The sequence below is a fragment of the Scyliorhinus torazame genome, chromosome 16, assembly GCF_047496885.1.
Source record: "Scyliorhinus torazame isolate Kashiwa2021f chromosome 16, sScyTor2.1, whole genome shotgun sequence".
NCBI classification, from domain to species: domain Eukaryota; kingdom Metazoa; phylum Chordata; class Chondrichthyes; order Carcharhiniformes; family Scyliorhinidae; genus Scyliorhinus; species Scyliorhinus torazame.
This window is the reverse complement of record NC_092722.1, coordinates 123,344,527-123,365,825: the sequence shown is the minus strand read 5'-3', so window position 1 is coordinate 123,365,825 and position 21,299 is coordinate 123,344,527. Positions and strand designations below refer to the sequence as shown.

Here is a 21,299-nt window from a genome sequence, read left to right as displayed (position 1 = left end):
TCTGTCAGGAGACAGTTCAGTGGGCTATTGCAGGCAGTGGATCCCGGACTATAGAGAGATGGACACAGTACTGCACAAGGCTACCCGACAGGGTGCCCCTTCAGTTGTTACCTGGATCCCAGAGAGGGAGCAAGCATTTCATAATTTGAAACAAGCCATGATTAGCGCCCCTGCTTTGGGACCTCCGAATTTCAGCAAGCCCTTTACTCTTTATGTGAATGAAGCAGGGAGATTTGCAACAGGGGTCCTGGTGCAAGAGCATTGAGGAGGGAAAAGACCCCTTGCCGATTACCCGGTGTGGTAAACGGTATGCCAAATTGCTTAAGAGCAGTAGCAGCCATAGCGGCCATAGTAGAAAAAGGAGGCTATCAGTTTTGCTGCTGCTTAATTCATCCGCAACGTAGCATTTTACTGCGGCTCAACACACTGGGTACGGAGTAATCCTCTCTGAAACTAACTTTACCTACAAGTGAGCGCCAGCTGTCAACCCTGCAACACTCTTGCCCGCGCCCTCGGAAGCAGAACATATGTATGATCATGACTGTTTACAATTGGTTGAAGCCATCACAACCCCTCGACCTGATTCACCCACGAGAAAATCCAGACATCATCTTTCTCACCAATGGGTCAGCAAACCGACCAAATGATATAACCCTCCTGGCCGGCTATGCAATAGTAACTCCATTCAAGATAGTGGAAGCTTTTGCTCTGACTTCGGGAACGTCTGCTCAAGCGGCCGAATAGTTTGCCCTTACTAAAGCATGTATTCTAGCTAAAAATAAAACAGTCAATATTTCTACTGATTCCCGATCCGCTTTGGGGTAGTACACGATTTTGGCCAATTATGGAAAAACAAGGGGCGAAATTCTCCGTTATCGGCGGAAACTCCGCCGATCGGCGCAAAAAACGGCGCAAATCCCACTTGCGTCACGTCATAAAAATGGGCCGATAGTCTGCGGCCCGAAATGGGCTAGCAGCGACGTAACGGGATCCGCGCTTGCGCAGTGGTTCACGCCATGCAGCGTCATACGCGCTGCACGGCGTGACGGCTCATAAGGCCGCGCAGCTCCCCCCCACCCGACCGGAACAGCCGACCGCAACACCCGACTTGATGGCTGGCCGTCGCTCAGCCCCGAGGTTCGAGTCACGCGATGTGGAGGCGCTCCTGGATGCGGTGGAGCAGAGGAGGGACGCCCTGTATCCCGGGCACGGCCGCAGAGTTGCCCCACGCCACAGCCGGCGTCTGTGGAGGGAGGTGGCTGAGGCCATCACCGCTGTGGCCCTAACACCACGGACAGGCACCCAGTGCCACAAGAAGGTGAACGACCTTGTCAGAGCAGGCAGGGTGAGCCTCCCCCATATCCCCCATATCCCCTCTCCCCCAAATCCCCCCCTCCCCCATATCCCCCCCTCCCCCATATCCCCCCTCCCCCATATCCCCCATATCCCCCCTCCCCCATATCCCCCTCCCCCATATCTCCCATATCCCCCCTCCCCCATATCCCCCATATTCCCCCCTCCCCCATATCCCCCTCCCCCATATCTCCCATATCCCCCCTCCCCCATATTCCCCCCTCCCCCATATCCCCCTCCCCCATATCCCCCATATCCCCATATCCCCCCTCCCCCATATCCCCCATATTCCCCATCCCCCATATCCCCCTCCCCATATCCCCCATATCCCCCCTCCCCCATAGCCCCCATATTCCCCCCTCCCCCATATCCCCCCTCCCCCATATCCCCCCTCCCCATATCCCCCATATCCCCCCTCCCCATATCCCCCATATTCCTCCCTCCCCCATATCCCCCCTCCCCCATATCCCCCATATCCCCCCTCCCCCATATCCCCCCTCCCCCATATCCCCCCTCCCCCATATCCCCCATATCCCCCCTCCCCATATCCCCCCTCCCCCATATCTCCCATATCCCCCCTCCCCCATATCCCCCATATTCCCCCCTCCCCCATATCCCCCTCCCCATATCTCCCATATCCCCCCTCCCCCATATCCCCCATATTCCCCCCTCCCCCATATCCCCCCTCCCCCACATCCCCCCTCCCCCATATCCCCCATATTCCCCCTCCCCATATCCCCCCTCCCCCATATCCCCCATATCCCCCCTCCCCCATAGCCCCCATATTCCCCCCTCCCCCATATCCCCCCTCCCCCATATCCCCCCTCCCCCATATCCCCCATATCCCCCCTCCCCATATACCCCATATTCCTCCCTCCCCCATATCCCCCCTCCCCCATATCCCCCCTCCCCATATCCCCCCTCCCCCATATCCCCCATATCCCCCCTCCCCCATATCCCCCATATTCCCCCTCCCCCATATCCCCCCTCCCCCATATCCCCCATATCCCCCCTCCCCCATATCCCCCATATTCCCCCCTCCCCCATATCCCCCCTCCCCCATATCCCCCCTCCCCCATATCCCCAATATCCCCCCTCCCCCATATCCCCCATATCCCCCCTCCCCCATATCCCCCATATTCCCCCCTCCCCCATATCCCCCCTCCCCCATATCCCCCATATTCCCCCCTCCACCATATCCCCCCTCCCCCATAACCCCCATATCCCCCCTCCCCCATATCCCCCATATCCCCCCCATATCCCCCCTCCCCCATATCCCCCTCCCCCATATTCCCCATAACCCCCCTCCCCCATATTCCCCATATCCCCAAGTGAATCCAGCCCTAACCTTAACCTCTGCAATGCACGCGCAACCGATGGCGTGCATTCATATACCTGCCTAACACTGTTGCCTTTTACCCCTGCCACCACCCCCGCCCCCCAGGAGAAGCGCGCACACAACAATAGGGAGCATGTGAGGACTGGAGGAGGGCCCGCTGATGAGAGGCCACTGACCGTACACGAGGAAAGGGCCCTGGAACTGGCTGGCGGACCTGAGGACCGGGAGGTTGCTGATGCAGAGGTCGGGGCCCCACGAGCAAGTGAGCCACCAACAGCACGTCCCCATATCCCCCCTCCCCTATATCCCCCTCTCCCATATCACCTGATCACTGCCTGATGTCTAACCATGCATGCTTCATTGTGTATCGCAGGACCAAACGTCCAGGCACCCATCCCCGCAGATGCAGACCGCCGCAGGATGCCCCTCGGAGACCACAGGAGACGGAGAGACCCGCACCCTCCAGCATGCGACGCCCGCAGGATGCCCCTCGGAGACCACGGGAGACGGAGAGACCCGCACCCTCCAGCATGCGACGCCCGCAGGATGCCCCTCGGAGACCACGGGAGACGGAGAGACCCGCACCCTCCAGCATGCGACGCCTGCAGGATGCCCCTCGCACACCACGGGAGACGGAGAGACCTGGAGCAACAGGGAGACGACACCCCCGTCACGTGCGGGAGCGACCACCCAGCGATGAGGGGGGCAGCCACAGGCCCCCGTCACACCCGAGCCAGGACACCACTACCCAGGACACCACTATCCAGGACACCCCTACCCGGGACACCACTACCCAGGACACCCCTACCCGGGACAGCACTACCCGGGACAGCACTACCCGGGACAGCACTACCCAGGACACCCCTACCCGGGAAGACGAAATACCGGACAGTGACTGAGAGTGGATGGGTGGAGACGAACCCCCACCCCAAAGTGCCATGGACTCAGAGTGGGACGAAGAGCACGACACAACGCCACTGCTGTCACCAACACCCTCCACCATCGCAGAAACACTCACCACGGTTGGGCACTTTAGTGATGAGGCGTCTGGTACACTCACTGGTGCGCACAACACAGCCGTCCCGGTACAGCAGGTGGAGGTAGGAGCAGCAGAGGGACCGGGCGGTCGGAGGGCAGCCCAGGCCAAGCGAACATCTGCCGCCCAGATGGATCCCGGGTTCCTGCAGTTACCACACCCACACATAGATCCGATGCAACCACTGACACGGAGACGAGCGAATAGGGTGACGGGTGGCTTGCGGCGGCTGCGGTCACAGGTGGAGGAGTCCACCCGCGTCCAGGAGCTGGGAGTGGTCCCGGTCATGCGTGCCACCCAGGCTGACACCGAACGGGTGGCGTCCGCGGTGGAGGCAATGGGTGCGACGGTGTCAGACATGGGGAACGGTTTGCGAGGCCTGGGGCCTTCCGTGCAGGCGGCGTCTGTGGCCCAGGAAATGGCTGCCCTCTCACAGGAGGCCATGAGCCAGTGCCAGCGCCAGATGGCAGAGGCGCTCAACGCCATAGCCCAGTCTCAGCACGCCATAGCCCAGTCTCAGCAAGCCATGGCCCAGTCTCAGCAGGCCATGGCCCAGTCTCAGCAGGCCATAGCCCAGTCTCTGCAGGCCATGGCCCAGTCTCTGCAGACCATCGCTGAGGGCATCGGCGCCAGTGGCCATGTGCGAGCTGGCGTCGCACTGTCGCAGACAGGGTTCGACAACCCCCTGGGCTCCATGGCTGCAAACCTGCAGACCCCTGTCGATACCAGCACGGGCCTCCAGGACTGGCAGCGCCAGATGTCGGGGGCGCGTCGGATGGCCAGTCCGTTCGCATCCCCCACCCATGTAGAGGCCTGGGGGCCATCGGGCACCCCGAGGGAGGAGGAGGTGGTGTGGTCCGTCCCGGCTCCCTCTGTAGGGGAGGTCCCGGTACACCGCGACACCTCGGACTCCCCCCCTTCCGTCCCAGGTGCATCGGGTGGGCAACGGGCAGGACAGGCTGGCAGCTCGCCATCCCAGTCGCCCGGGCCGCAGCCTGGCCCATCTAGGCCAGGACGCCCCAGGAAACGGCCGCCAAAGGGATCCAGTGTCAGAGGGCAGGAATCACAGGAGTCCACCTCCAGTTCTGCTGTACCGTCTGGGGAACCACGTAGACGTAGTCAAAGGGCCCGTAAGGCCAAACAATTAGACACTGAGTAAGTTGGCACGGGTGCAGGGCACAGATGAGTTTTAGGCGCTAGGGCACGTGCATGAACTCCTTTGGTTATTAAAGTCAATGTTACACCTACCGAAGCTGCCTTTGTGCTCTGTCCAAAGTGTGCGGGGGGTGTCATGTACGTTGAGCGCAAGTGTGTGTGTGAGGGGTGGTCTTACCTCAGCCCCAGGTGAGTCTGCCCCCTTCCACCTGGGCCGCCATCAACATCCCCCCGGGCAGAGGACGGGACCGTGCGCTGCAGTGTCACAGCCGCATGCAGGGATGGTCCGGGTGGATGGTGGTACTGTGGCCATGGGTCAGACATAGTCCAACGATGTAGAGCCAGGAGCTCATCGGAGGCGGGTTGTCATCATTCTCCATGGCCTGCGATAGACACGCGTCCACCCGCAACTGGGTGAGCCCGGCCCGTTGTGCCGCCGGTGGATCGGCAATTGGGGGTGGGGGGGTGGTGTGCATGCGGGTGGGGTGTGTGGGGTTGGGGAGGGGGGTGAGGGTGCTGGGTGGGTGGATGGGTGGGGGGTGTGGGTGGTCGGCTGTTGTCATGGTGTGCGGTCTGTGGCCATACTACCCGATTCCCACGCCCATCTAGTCAGTGAAGCGGGCGGCTATCAGTCTGTCCCGTGCCCGCTGGGCCAGCCGGTAACGGTGGACAGCCACCCGTCTGTGTCTACCCCGTCTGCCCTGACCATTGCCCCCATCCCCCTCATCTGGGGAGGACTGGGCCTCTTCCTGCTGCTCCTCCACTCCGCCCTCCTCTGCCTGCGGCACATCGCCCCTCTGCTGGGCTATGTTGTGCAGGACGCAGCACACCACAATGATGCGGCCGACCCTATCTGACCGATATTGGAGGGCGCCCCCAGAGAGGTCCAGGCACCTGAAACGCATCTTCAGCACGCCAAAGCACCTCTCGATCACTCCCCTTGTCGCTACATGGGCATCATTGTAGCGGTTCTCCGCCTCATTGCGTGGCCTCCGTATAGGCGCCATCAGCCACGATCGCAATGGGTAGCCCCTGTCGCCCAGCAACCAGCCCCTCAGCCGGGGATGGCGTCCCTCGTACATGCCGGGGATGGATGACCGCGACAACACGAATGAGTCGTGTACACTGCCTGGGTGACGGGCGCAGACGTGCAGGACCATCATGCGGTGGTCGCAGACCACCTGTACGTTCATCGAATAGGTCCCCTTCCTATTAGTGAACACGGCCCTGTTATCTGCAGGTGGCCGCACGGCGACGTGCATCCCATCGATCGCGCCCTGGACCATGGGGAACCCGGCAATGGCAGAGAAGCCCACGGCCCGGGCATCTTGGCTGGCCCGGTCCACGGGGAAGCGGATGTAGCGGTGCGCCATGGCATAAAGGGCATCTGTCACTGCCCGGATGCACCGATGCACCGATGTCTGCGATATGCCGGACAGGTCCCCACTCGGTGCCTGGAATGACCCCGTTGCATAAAAGTTCAGGGCCACCGTAACCTTGACGGACAAGGGGAGAGGGTGTCCCCCGCCAGTGCCACGCGGTGACAGGTGTGCCAGCAGGTGGCAGATGTGTGCCACGGTTTCCCGGCTCATCCGGAGTCTCCTCCTGCATTCCCGGTCCGTGAGGTCCTGGTATGACTGCCGGGGCCGGTACACACGGGGCGCCCTCGGGTGCCTCCGTTGCCGTGGGGCCGCAACGTCCTCCTCCCCCTCCTCGTCCTGTCGGTCAGGTGTCCCTCCAGCCTGGGCGGCTGCCGCCTGCCCCTCTGCGGCAGCCTGCGCCGCCTCTCTGGCACGCTCCTCCTCCTCCTCCTCCTCATCCAGGGCAACATAGACATGAGCGGCTGCCACCACGGCGGCCAACATCGCTGGATGGTCTGAAAACATGACGGCCTGGTGGGGGGGAGGGGAACGACGACATGTCATCATTGCCCATATCCCCTCCTCCCCCCAGCCAGGTGGCATGGACCGCATGGGTCCAACTGTTGGAGGCTGGCACCTGGCCAGGTGGACCAACTCATTTGCCCTCCCATCACCCACCCCAGCACGGACCAACCCCCAACCTCCACCCCGGCACGGACCCCCTCCCCAACCTCCTCCCCCAGCACGGACCCCCCCCCAACCCCCAACCTCCATCCCGGCACGGACCCCCTCCCCAACCTCCACCCCAGTACGGACCCCCCCCCCCAACCCCCAACCTCCACCCCGGCACGGACCCCCTCCCCAACCTCCACCCCAGCACGGACACCCCCCCAACCCCCAACCTCCACCCCAGCACGGACCCCCTCCCCAACCTCCACCCCGGCACGGACCCCCTCCCCAACCCCCAACCTCCACCCCGGCACGGACCCCCCCCCCAACCTCCACCCCGGCACGGACCCCCCCCCCCAACCTCCACCCCGGCACGGACCCCCTCCCCAACCTCCACCCCGGCACGGACCCCCTCCCCAACCCCCAACCTCCACCCCGGCACGGACCCCCCCCCCAACCTCCACCCCGGCACGGACCCCCCCCCCCAACCTCCACCCCGGCACGGACCCCCTCCCCAACCTCCACCCCGGCACGCCCCCCCCCCAACCTCCACCCCGGCACGGACCCTCTCCCCAACCTCCACCCCGGCACGGACCCCCTCCCCAACCTCCACCCCAGCACGGACCTCCCCCCCCCAACCCCCAACCTCCATCCCGGCACGGACCCCCTCCCCAACCTCCACCCCAGCACGGACCCCCCCCCAACCCCCAACCTCCACCCCGGCACGGACCCCCTCCCCAACCTCCACCCCAGCACGGACCCCCCCCCCAACCCCCAACCTCCATCCCGGCACGGACCCCCTCCCCAACCTCCACCCCAGCACGGACCCCCCCCCCCAACCCCCAACCTCCATCCCGGCACGGACCCCCTCCCCAACCTCCACCCCAGCACGGACCCCCCCCCCAACCCCCAACCTCCATCCCGGCACGGACCCCCTCCCCAACCTCCACCCCAGCACGGACCCCCCCCCCAACCCCCAACCTCCACCCCGGCACGGACTCCCCCCCCAACCTCCACCCCGGCACGGACCCCCTCCCGGCACTCCCCCGGAGCCCAACCTACTCTAACCACCCCCCCCTCCCCCCCCCCCCCCCCCCACGGCCGCACACACACACACACAAGCCGAGACACACCTCTCCTCAGGCAATCAGTCTGCGGCCACGCCATTTCCTGCCCAGAGCCAACCCCCCAGGCCGTCACTCACCTCCTCGCTGGTCGGCGTGAGCCTGGAGCAGCGGGTCACGCCGATGAAAAGGAGGTTTGATTCACGTCGACGTGAACGGTCATCACGTCGACGGGACTTCGGCCCATCCGGAAGGGAGAATATCGGCAGGCCGAAAATCGGCTGCCTTGCGCAGACCCGTGACATTCTCCGCGGCAGCGGCGCCATTAACGCCCCGCCGACTTTTCTCCCTTCGGAGACTTCGGCGGGGGCGGGGGCGGGATTCACGGCGGCCAACGGCCATTCTCCGACCCGGCGGGGGGTCGGAGAATGACGCCCAAGGGATTCATATCTTCCTCCGGCCAACCTATTAAACATGCTAAATTGGTTTAAAATTTACGAGATGCTGCTCAGCTGCCCAGCAAGATAGCCGTTTTAAAGTGTGAAGCGCATACTACCACAGACAATGAAGTCTCATGCGGCAATAGATTTGCTTACAAAATAGCAAAGGAATTGGCTCTCTAACAGCAGCCACAACTGCAAGCGGCTGCAGTTGAACATACATCCACCATAACAGAACCAAAGTTAAAACAGGCACGGGAGCAAGCCTCCCTACAGGAGCATCGCTCTTGGCTAAAAGCGGGTTGCTATCAAGACAATTTTGATAGGTGGATAAGGGCTTTGAAAATAAACCAAACGTATGAAGCTCTCAGAGAAATTATACTTTTGGAGGAGTTTAAAAATTCAATTCCTGATGTAGTGAGAACTCATATGGAAAAACAGAGAGTTAAAACTGCGAGATTAGCAGCAGAAATGGCAGATGATTATGAATTAGTTCATAAATCAAAGTTTGGTTTCCAACATCAGTTTCAGCCTGTGAGGAATAGAAACTGGGGACATGAGAAATACTCAAGTGGTAAAGGTAAAGTTGAACTGATGGGAGATAATAAGGAGAGTATCAAAAGTTTCAAATGTTTTCACTGTAATAAACTAGGCCATGTAAAGTCACAGTGTTGGTGGTTGAAGAAAAGCACTGGGAAGGCTGATGTGGGGTTTGTTAAAGTGGTAAAGGAAAGCCCAAGTGAAGCGAAGGAGGTGCAAAAGATTGTACAGCCTGATCAAGAGGTGATTGATAAGAAGGTGCCAAATCTTTTTCAAGAATTTAATTGTGTGGTAAAGTTTACTCATGTGTACCAGGAGGAGCAGGTAAAGAAGTCACAATTTTAAGAGATACGGGAGCCAGTCACTCTTTGATGGTAGGAGATGAGGAGTTACGTCGTCTTGGAAGAATGTTGCCAGAAAAGGTGGTAATATGTGGAATTCAGGGTGAGAGGAGTTGTGTTCCATTATTTAAGGTAAGGTTGGAAAGCCCAATGAAGAGTGGTGAAGTGGTAGTGGGAGTAATAGAGAAACTATCTTGTCCAGGAATACAGTTTATCTTGGGTAACGATAAAGCTGGATCGCAGGTGGGAGTGATGCCTACGGTGGTTGATAAGCCAGTGTAAAATCAGACAACTGAAGTGTTGAAGGACGAATATCCTGGGATTTTTCCGGATTGTGTAGTAACAAGGTCGCAAAGTCACAGGTTAAGACAAGAGGAGAAATCAAAGAGTGAAGATGAAGTTGAAGTGCATGTATGATTTGTCAAAGGAATAATCGGTGATAGTGGACATATTTTCACGGTGGGTAGAGGCTTTTCCAACCAAAAGAGATGATGCTAGAACAATGGTAAATATTCTGGTAGCAGAGAATACCTAGGTTTGGGATACCAATGGGTATTAACAGTGACAGGGGGAACTCATTTCACTAGTAAATTGACCAAAGCCCTAACAGAAGCCATGGGATTTGATTGGAAATTGCACATACCATATCAGCCACAATCCTCAGGAATGGTGGAAAGGGCGAATGGAATAATTAAAACTACAGTTACAAAAGTGTGTCAACAAAATGGGCTGCTATGGCCAGATGCCAGACCCATAGTAATGTATGCACTGCAAAATCAGAGAAATCGTAATACGGGTTTAACCCCGTATGAGATATTAATGGAACGTCCCATGACAACTGGAACTAAACCCCCAATGACTCCAGCGGCAGTAGCCTCAATATGGGCAGATGAGGCATCACTAAAATATGCCCAGGACATGTGTGAAACCGCTGAAAAAAAATAAATAAAAATAAAACATGAAAAGGTGCGACAGGCTCAGATGCATCCAAAAAAGGGAAATACACACCCTTTAAACCTGGAGTCCAAGTATATGTGAAAGCACTAAACAAAGACTCTTTTTCTCCGAGGTGAAATGGACCCTACCAAGTGCTGCTAACAACCCGAACAGCCGTTAAAGTAAAGGAAAAGCCAGATGGGATCCACGCAACTCGTGTAAACTACATCAGACGGAACTTTGAGAGTACCAGCGAAAAGCTAACCTGAAGAGAATTATGGCGTTGATGTTTTTATATTATCATATTAATCCAACATCATGTAGAGGGTAAACTGCATACTAACACCTTAATATACATGTCTCACTCATATGCAGAGAGGGTAAATAAATTCAGTTGTTGGGTTTGTACACAAATTCCCAGATGCTTGGGACCCTGTGCGACCGATCCCATTCACCAGTAAAGAGATAGCAGAATGGGCTCTAAGACAAAATAGCACAGGACGTGGTCAAGATACACAGAATATGTTCGATTGGAGATTAGCTGGATACGATATGAATAGGTTTGAAGAATGGTGTGGACCTAGGTTTAATGTAACACGTCAAACGCCCTGTTTAATCCTTCTCAATTACACTGGAGTCCCAAAGGGTAGCATATGCTTTAGGAAACATAAAACATATGGGACCTACCCAGTCGGCACGAGTCAGTGCGACCAGACCTCGAATTGGCAAACCCCTATGTTCCACCTTACAGCTAAAGGACTATTCATCTTTTATTGGTCAGGAGTTGAAAATCAAACGAGTGGAGGCTCCTGGGAAGTGGATCGATTAGACTAATGATGACTGATAGTAAAGGAAACCTGACTGCATATTAGGGTTAGGGTTAGGGTTAGGGTTAGGGTTAGGGTTATGAGGGATGGGACTTTGGCTTTGGATGGTAGGATCGTCAGAACAGAGGATTGTGTTCTGGATTATAATCTTGATTGTCGCATTTTATCTGTGGCCACAAAAATTGGGAAAGCTCCTGTTATTTTGGATACATAGTCCCTTATATGCAGCACATTCAGCAACTGCAGGACCATCCCCATCACAGGCCGACACAAAGTGTTAGGACATGGACACAAATGCTGGGAATATTGCTACCACCATTAGGAATAGCCACTATTGCGTACGAACTACGCGACATCCTTGAGCAGGTAGCTAATGACACTGCAGAAGCTGTTAACCAGATAGAAACTAAGATGGTTGCTGGAAGAGCGGTTGCCCTGCTGAATAGAATGGCTCTTGGTTTGTTGTTAGCTGAAAAGGGAGGCACTTGTGCCCTGATTAGAAGTGACTGCTGCACGTACATCCCTGATAACTCAGAAAAATTGATAATCTGGTGGATCACATTCGTAGAGAGGTAACAAGATTACACAAAAATGAGGGATGGGACTTTGGCTTTGGATGCTAGGATCGTCAGAACAGAGGATTGTGTTCTGGATTATAATCACCATTGTAATCTTGATTGTCGTATGGTTACTGTTTTAATATTGTGCAAGGTATTTTTATTGTACTAACATGGGTGAACAGCCCAAGCCGCCTTGTCTCCTTGCTACCAGCTCAAAACACACAGGGAACTGTCATACGTCCGTTCCCCTTACATTATAAACCACCCTTCTCTACGGAGGACACGATAATTTACTAAAAGGTGTTGATCAAAAGATCAACAAGGAGGGAATTGTGGAAGGGAAGTTAATGAGTTACCAATTTAGAAGCATATTGGGAATATTGACTATATTTTAACACTGCTTTCGAATGATAATAAGTAGGTCAAGTAATGTAAACTAAATACTGCTTAGTATTTTGTACTCGGCCTTATTATGATAATAAGTTGTTCTTCCGAAGGACAACAAAATGCGTACTCAAATTGTTTTTAAACCAAGGGCAAAACATTCATATTTACTTTTGCATATGTTCCCAAGCTTTATCTCTTCAAAGTTGTTTATTTCACACTATAAATATGATGATTTTCGACTGCATAATTCAGAGTGCAGTGCACTAGCTTTTGCAGCTGGGACACTCTCGCTCCATAAATATATTTGTGTCAATAAATTTCCTTAAATCGAACCTCGAGGAATTTGTCTTTATAATGATTTCCACAACAAATGGTAACACCTAGGCTTTCGAGTCTCACCTTCATCCCCAGTAGCTTCCTTCCTGGTCCAAGGTGGTGATATCGGAGCATTCTCAGCTATCAATTCATTTGTTTTTATTTTTATAAATTTAGAGTACCCAATTCATTTTTTCCAATTAAGGAGCAATTTAGTGTGGCCAATCAACCTATCCTGCACAACTTTTTTGGGTTGAAGGGGCAAAACCCACGCAGACGCGGGGAGAATGTGCAAACTGCACACGGTCAGTGACCCAGAGCCGGGATCGAACCTGGGACCTCAGCGCCGTGAGGCAGCTGTGCTAACCACTTGCACCACCGTGCTGCCCTGCTATCAATTCTTTACCTTGGCTACCTGCCTTCTTTCACACTCCCACTTCTTATCCTTTCCAAAATGATGGGGGTGATAGAACAAAGGTTGAAATTTATAGATGAGCTCATAATCGTCAGCCATAATTGCTGCCTGTCAAGCAGTCTTCACTCTCTGCTCTTCAACATGGTTTCTTTACTGTAGGTGGTCGCAAATTCTTGAATTCCTCTAAGAGAATGACCTCCCTTAGAGCCTCAAATGAAGTTTCAACTCCCAATGCTTGTAACCACCTATCAAATTTGTTCTATTTAACCCTTTCGATCGCTGCATAATTCTGTCCCAGTTATCTCCTTAAATTCTGAAAATTTTGCTTCTCGGCTTCAGGAGTCAATTCGTATGCATCAAGAATAGCCTCTTTTACCTCACCATAATTCTGACAGTGAAGCACAAATGTCCTGTTTCCACCCAGTCAATTTACTGGGGAATGTCCACTTTGCTCTTTTCCACTCCATTTGGGTTGCTACCCTTCCGGTCTTTTTCTCTCACTGCAGTTGTGGGTCGATTTTCACTGGCGAGGAGTAGACTGAAGACGCCCACAGTGTTAGACAGTCATACACAGGCAGCACAGGGGTGGCTAGCTGGTGGCCTTCGTGGCCAGTGCACCCGGCCATGACAGCCGGTATGGGTGCTGGCAGATGGTCCAGGATGAGTTACCCATCGGAGGGAGGGGTGGGGTTACGGGTTTTGTGGTCGGGGTTTAGTGCCAGGGGCACAGTGCTTCGTACTCACCCTGGCCGCCCTGAGGAGGTTGTGCAGCTTTTTCCTGCACTGCTGGCCGGTCTGGACGATGTTGCCCATGCCATTCATGGCCTCTTCCACCTATCCCCAGGCACGGTGCAGGCAGCAGGTGGCAACCTCTTCTCCAACCCTGGGTACAGGGTGGTTCGCCTTTCCTCCACGGCGTCCAAAAGTGGCCCAGTTCTGCGCCTGTGAAGAGTGGTGCCGCTCTCCTTGCTGTTATCTTGTTGCCTAGGATGCCTGTGTGTGGGGAGTGGAGTGCTTATATGAGGCTGCAGCTTGTCAGCCTCTCGAGTGTCAATCCCGACTCCAGAGAATCAGTCACTGTTTTTCATTGGAATCGATAATGTTCCATGTGGCGCCGATGCTAGCCCATTAACGGTTGATGAATTGCTCTGGGAACGGTGCCAATTTTTCTGTTGTAAAACACCACCGATTTAGTCCTGGCATCACCACTTAGTTTCTGGAACGGAGAATCCCGCCGGTCTTCGCATCAAGACTGACGAATGTGAATTTTTCCAATTATCAATAAGCTATCTTGGCTATGTAATTGATAAGGACGGATTCCACAAGGAACCTAAGAAGATGACTGTGATTATAGATGCGATAAGACTGCAGAATATATTGCAACTCAGACCTTTTTGGGAGTCATCAATTTCTGTCAAATTTATTCCAAATCTCTCTACCGTATTAAAAGCACTCCATACATTATTGTGTGCAAATTAACTATGGACTTGGACAAAAGACTGCAAAGAGGCATATACTGAAGTCAGAATGTGATAAAGAAATCAGAAGACTTCATTCACTTTCACAGTAACTTCAGTGCAACATTAATGTAAATCTACTTGTGACACTAACAAAGATTATTACTATCATTATTATTTTGACCCTAAGTTAAAATTACAACTCACAAGTGAGCCTCACCCTATGGGATGGTGCCGTTATCTCTCATGTAATGCCAATTGGAGATGAAAGGCAAATAGATTTCACTTTGAGAACATTGACAAGAGCTGAACAGAATTATGCTCAATTGAAAAAAAAGCCTAAAGTATAATATTTGGAGTCAACTGATTTCTCACTACTTGTATAGAAAACATTTTACCTTGGTAACAGACCACAGTCCTTTGACAACAAAATTTGGCCCATACAAAGGAATACCGTCTCTGGCTGCGAGTCGTTACCAGAGATGGTCTCTCATCTTCACAGAGCATAATTACAAAATTAAATACAGAAGTTAGGAGGAACTTCAAATGCGGATGCTCTATCACATTTATCAAGATGGGACAAAACGGAATCACAGAAGACGTATATGAACTGTGTACATTTCCCAGATGGATAGAGTATCTATTACTGCAATTCAAATGCAAAGGTGCACAAGGTCAGACCCGGTGATGGGAAAGGTCATGGGCATGATCTTGAAAGATATACCCACTGTATAAACAGAGGAGAGTCTGAAATCCAACCGTACCAAACAAGGGAGCTTGAATTAATGGAACATGGGGGATCTGAATCATCATTCCCCCATACTTGTGGAATTGTAAAGTAGATCAACTTCACTAAGGACATCCAGGAATTGTATGTATGAAAGGAGTCACAGGAAGCTATTTCTGGTGACTGGGACTAGACTCACAGATTGAAGAAAGAGTATGTCAATGTCAGTTTTGTGTAGGATATGAAATACGGCACCTCTTCAACCACTTCACCCTTGGGATTGGCCAAAGCAACTACGGCAAAGAGTACATATCGATGTTGCAGGACCAATTGATCGGGTCGGGGGTCTCCCATGCTTCTCCCAACACACTGCCTCTGAGTGTCCATACTTATTACAGTGGCTGCAATGCTTCCCAGTGTCTCCTGGTCTGTCTCCTTTCTGTGGGGCCCCGCAATCCCTCGCATTGTGCCCTTGCCGGCCACAATTGTGACGCTGCTCCTTCCTCACCTGAGGAAGGAGCAGCGCGCCGAAAGCTAGTGACATCGAAACAAACCTGTTGGACTTTAACCTGGTGTTGTAAGACTTCGTACTGTGCTCACCCCAGTCCAACGCCGGCATCTCCACATCACAATTGTGGCAGGTCAGTTTCGGCTTGGCCCAGTTCCCGTTACTGGGGGTTGCTACTCTTTCTGGTCTTGCTCTGACCTGGGATGTCTCCTCTACCTGTACCCCGCTAGCCCACTCTACCAACTCGTCGTAATCCTGGGACATAATCACTCCCATTTTTAGGATAGTCTGGTGGGCACTAGAGAGTCCATCTTTAAAAGCTTGGATGAACGCCCGTTCCCCACGGCATGGGTTCCCTTGCCCTGAGCTCTCTTGGTACACGTGGAACAATCGTTCCCCGTATTCAGAAGCTCCTTCCCTTTTCTGCTGTCTTGTGGTAGTGATCTTGCTCCAGTTAGTGGGAGTATTCCCTAACACTCTCTGGATTTCCATTTTAAATTGGACAAAGGGGTCCTGCTGTGCATCTATCTCTGCTGTTAAAGCGACGGCATGTGTCCACCGTCCCCCGTTATAATCCTGGGCTGCAGGAGTGCCGGGTCCGCCAGCTACCTGCCTCCACTTATCTGCTGGACAGGCTGCCCTGACCAGCTGGTGTACGTCTCTTAGGTGTAACTGGTGTCCTACCCAGATTGTGTTTAATTCTTCACAGAATTTGGTGTTTGCGCTTCTAGGTTGCAATTTGCCCAGGGAAGCCATTATCTGCTGTCTCTCACCTGGGGTAAAGGGTTTATAATTAGCTTCTGATCCCCCTCGGGTTACTGGCGCTAAATTGTATTCTAACGCACCCCACCCTGCCGGACGGGCGGTTGGCCCCTGCTGTGTGGGCTCGTAAGGGGGTAGGGGATCGGTTTCCCGCCTCCCTTATTGTTCTCTCAACACGTGGTTGTGTTTCTCCAGTTCCCTTACTCTAGATTCTAATTCCCTGATCTTCTCTTTGTCTTCCTTCCACTTTTCAGTAGAGGTGCCTACTTGTTCAATTCGTCCTGCTAACTCACGTACTAACATTATCCCTATCTTTTTAGTCTTGTTTCTCTTCTCTTTGTCTATCCAACCCCTCTGTTGTTCTAAGGTCTGGGAAGTGTCCCAGCCGTCCTTCTTCATCTTTTTTATCACCGCTTGTCTGTCTGTCATATATGTCTCGAAAAGAGAAACTGCAGATCCCCTTTTTATATCATTGCCTGCCATCTCGCAGACTTCAAGAACCCCGGTTCCTATGAGTAAAGTGTGCTCTCTACTGGAGGGACTTCACTACCCCCCCAGCCACTATTACTACCCTAGCACCGTCTGTACGGCCGCAGCTGCCTCCTAGCAAAATGTGCTCTCTACTGAAGGGACTTCACTACCCCCCCCCCCCCCCCCCCCCCCAGCCACTATTACTATTCCAGCGCCGCGCTATCGCTACCGTCTCTCAGGGTTTGACTTATACTCACGGTGTCCACTATTACCACCTCGGCAACGTGCTTCTCCACCGGAGTTCGGCTCTAGGTCAGAGTTGATCAGCTCCTTTTCCGCACTGCTACTAAGACATTTGACAGCCCAGTACCCAACTTATGCTCTACTTTCATACAAGAACTCTGCGTTTGTTCGCCACTACTGAGTTCGGGGTTAGCCGATTTCTGCCACTTGTGCTTCACAATCCTTCGTGCCTTTGGTGCCTCAATGACCACTTCAAATCCTGACCTTCGTGTGGGAGATTCCTCCTCTTGACAGCCAGTCTAAGGCTGGGCGTTTGGGGCAGCACTACCTTTTCCATTTGTTGATCTGCACAAGCCACAAATCCTTAATACTATCAGCAGTTAGTACCAAACTTTATCTATTATCATGTCACTATACAGTCAAGACTTATATCACTATGCTTATCACTATAGGTACCTTATTTTAAACTGCACCTTTTGACCTGTCTGACTCCTGCAGATTCGAAACAATCTTTACCCCAGCTTTCCGATCGAGGCCTTCGATCGGAACTCACCAGAAGTAAGATCCTGCCGACTATGCCAATATGTTGTGGGAAATTCAACCACTTCGGGAGTCAGACTTACTGTGTTCAATCAGTGCAGTTTATTGTTACACAAATCTTCAGGAGAAAGCGTACGTACCCCGCGGTACGGTAGCTAACCTTTCTCGTGGTTAGAATGGCAGTCATTCATTTTATACTTTGGGTTCACAATGAGCCCAGATACAAAACAATTATCATCTTGTTATCTTTAAACAGCCACTTCGGGTTCACAATGAGCCCAGATACAAAACAATTATCACCTTGTTATCTTTAAACATTTTATAGATTGTACATCGCTATTTGTAAGCGTTTTGCCATTTACACATGGTTATAGTTAAAGAGGTTTTACAGGTTACAGGTAGCAGCAGGAAACCAGTATCAATTGTCCCTTTGTTTTAGGAAATGGCCCAAGATATTCGTATTAGCATATCATTGTGTACACCTTGGCTGAAGTCAGCTTTATTCAAGTGGTGTCCCGCATTTATGTATTTCTTAATCTTCCTGTCTGGCTCCCTTTGTCCTGGATCTGTTCCTATCTGTCCCACTGGCACCCCACTGGGCTCCAGGCATCAGTTATGCCTGCTTTATTCTCTGTGTCTCCATCTTGTGTGTCAGGCAGCCATCTTCTGTGCCAAGTGCCCTTCTGAACCATTTCCCACTTCACAGCTCAAGGTGGTAGATAGAGCACACCTCACAAGGGCGAGTATGAGCTGGCTCTTTGAGGAGGTAGAAGATGTGTGTGAACGTTGCGGGGGAAGGGGGGCCCGCAAACCACGTTCATATGTTTTGGTCCTGTCCAAAACTGGAGGATTACTGGAAGGAGGGTATTCTCTAAAGTGATGAACGTGAAACTGGGCCCGGGCCCTCTGGAGGCCATATTTGGGGTGTCGGACCAGCCGGGGTTGAAAACGGGAACGGAGGCAGATGTTGTAGGCTTCGCCTTGTTTATCGCCCGAAGGCGGATCCTGGTAGGGTGAAGATCAACCTCTGTACATTTGGGAGAAAATGTGAAAAAGGAGGAGAATAATTTTTTTTTTAAACAAAACAATAATTCTCTTGTAATGTCAGTGTTCAGAGTCACCAATAGGATCCAGTACTGGAATATGAATTACATGCCATAGTACCATATGGTACCGTAACATTGCTAATTATCCTTACTCTGTCATCTCGTGGTAACCAAAGGCCCGGGTTAAAATTATTTCCAAAGAAAAAAAGTTCATTATCAGCAAGTTACAATTGTAGGTAACATGGATCATGAAAGATTTTTTTCTCTTGCAGTAACACACAGAAAGATTTGTTGAAAGTGGAGCTCGATCAGCTTCAATGTCACTTCACGTGGGCTCCACAGAGAAACAACATTGACCTGGACAATATGAAGCGAAGATTAGAAGATTCAATACATCTTTATATGCAATATAAAGCCACGTCTTATAACCAACTCGCTTTTGTAAACTGTCTGCAAGGAAAGTATGTGGAAGCGATTCAAAACTTAGAGGAAGCTGAAAAATTACTGAGGGAGAATCATGAAGATGAATTTGATGAAAGAATCATCATCACCTATGGAAACTATGCCTGGGTATATTATCACATGGGACTACTGACAGAGGCTCAGTCCTACCTCGACAAACTGGAGAGGATCTGTAAACAATTTCCTGATGCCTCTCGGTGCACAGCAATGATACCTGCAGTATCTGGGGAGAAGGGTTGGTTACTGTTGAAGTCTGGCGTTCAATCCTATAACGAGGCAATGTATTGTTTTGAAATGGCTCAGAAGAAATATCCAAATAACATTGACTGGAACGTTGGATATGCGATTGTCCTGTCTCATCTGGAAGGGCTTTCTGGTGCCACTGAAAGTGCTGACTCAAGTCAATCAGTGAAGCAATGGAGACGTGTGCTTGAGCTCGATCCCAATGACGCTGAAGCAATGGTGCAGTTGGCTCTGAAGCTCCGAGTCTTCGAGCAATATGAGGACGCAAACACTTTAGTTCAACAAGCACTGGCGAAGTCCCCTGGTCTTCCATATGTGCTCCGTTATGCAGCAAAATTTTACAGAAAGGTTAGAAATATCGAAAAAGCCCTGAAGCTGCTGGACAAAGCATTAAAAATGACTCCCAAATCTGCCTTCTTATACCACCAGAAAGGCATGTGTTACAAAAACAAAATACAGACACTGAAAAAATCTCAAGGCAGCAAAGGTTCTGGCAAAATTGATACGTTAATCAACGATCGTAAAGAGTGTTTTAAAAAAGCACTTGAGCTCAGGCCATCATTTATTCTTGCAGAACTAGGTTATGCACACATCTGTTCCATAAATGAAGAATATCGTGAAGCAGAGGACATCTACAGTAAACTCCTGGAATTGGAAAATACATGTCCAGAAAATAAGCAAGAAATACGTTTTCAGTTTGGGTTATTTGAACAGAATTACAGACACTCAAATCAAATGCCATCAAATATTTTCTGGAAGGATTTAAAATCAAACATGACTCAAACTCACGGAACAATTGTCGCACCCATTTGGAGAAAATAGCCAAGAACCCACAGACATCGTGACTTTCTGCATTTGTGGGATCATACATATGTTGGATGGGGAGGAATGCTTTGAAAAGATCTTGGAGATTGAACTTGGTGATGCTGAATAGTTACGTGCTCTCCCTGAATTAAACATTTCTATCCAGGCGAACAATTAATTTCCAACCTAACATATCTGAAAGATTCATTCATATTCTCGGACATATAAAATGGTTTGGCCGGAAACTTTGTCATTTACTTTCCTACAACACCAGATTAAAGTCCAACAGGTTTGTTTCAAACTCTAGCTTTCGGAGCACTGCTCCTTCCTCAGGTGAATGAAGAGGTATGTTCCAGAAACATATATATAGACAAATTCAAAGATGCAAGACAATGCTTAGAATGCGAGCATTTGCAGGTAATTAAGTCTATACCGATCCAGAGATAGGAGTAACCCCAGGTTAAAGAGGTGTGAATGGTCTCAAGCCAGGACAGTTTGTAGGATTTTGCAAGCCCAGGCCAGATGGGGGGGGGGGATGAATGTAATGCGACATGAATCCCAGGTCTCGGTTGAGGCCGCACTCGGATTACATTCATCCCCCACCATCTGGCCTTCATCAAACCACCTGAGTCCCTCATTGGCCATCACAGAGCAGCCTGGACAATACCCAGGAAAAAACATTTTCTACAGACTGTACCATCTCACTGAGGGGGAAAGCAGTAAATGGGGGAAGGCTAAAGAATATAAACATGGGTTTAAAAGAATAAAATTAATGGCAGCAGATACTGAGACATAAATTGTAATTGTATAATCAGAGATTGAATGTTAAAATAACCAATAAAATGAAACTGTGGCTAAGATTTGATTGAGTTGTTGATCTAAGTGAAGGACAGTTACTGTGGTACATTCATGTTGACTGTGTTATATTATATTACTACTCCTGGTAGCATGTTATATTACTGGGTTGAAGTAATATATGTCGTTACTGGTTGCTGATGATCCTGATGAATACACGAGTCTTCGATGTAAAGCAAACAAATTTATTAAGTAACGATAAAACTAATAAATGAGTTTGACACTCTACTGAACTATCTCTAGAAATAAAGTAATGAAATAAACTGTATCTGAACTACACGTGTTGTCTAAGCTGTGCTCTATCTATACTCTACAACTGCTGTCTAGCTACTCCTGTAGATTCAGTGGTTACATCTGGTACCATGTTATATTACATTACTACTCCTGGTAGCATGTTATATTACTATGTTGAAGTAATATATGTCGTACTAGTTGCTGATGAT

The 21,299-nt window shown here is 51.5% G+C and overlaps 1 protein-coding gene across 1 annotated transcript; it reads left to right on the top strand.

Annotated features, from left to right (window-relative positions):
- The first annotated feature begins 18,858 nt into the window (after positions 1 to 18,858).
- Positions 18,859 to 20,019, top strand: LOC140392288 (interferon-induced protein with tetratricopeptide repeats 5-like). Its single transcript, XM_072477606.1, has one exon. It carries the CDS (start codon positions 18,859 to 18,861, stop codon positions 20,017 to 20,019), a length of 1,161 nt encoding a protein of 386 aa, XP_072333707.1.
- Positions 20,020 to 21,299: the final 1,280 nt, after the last annotated feature.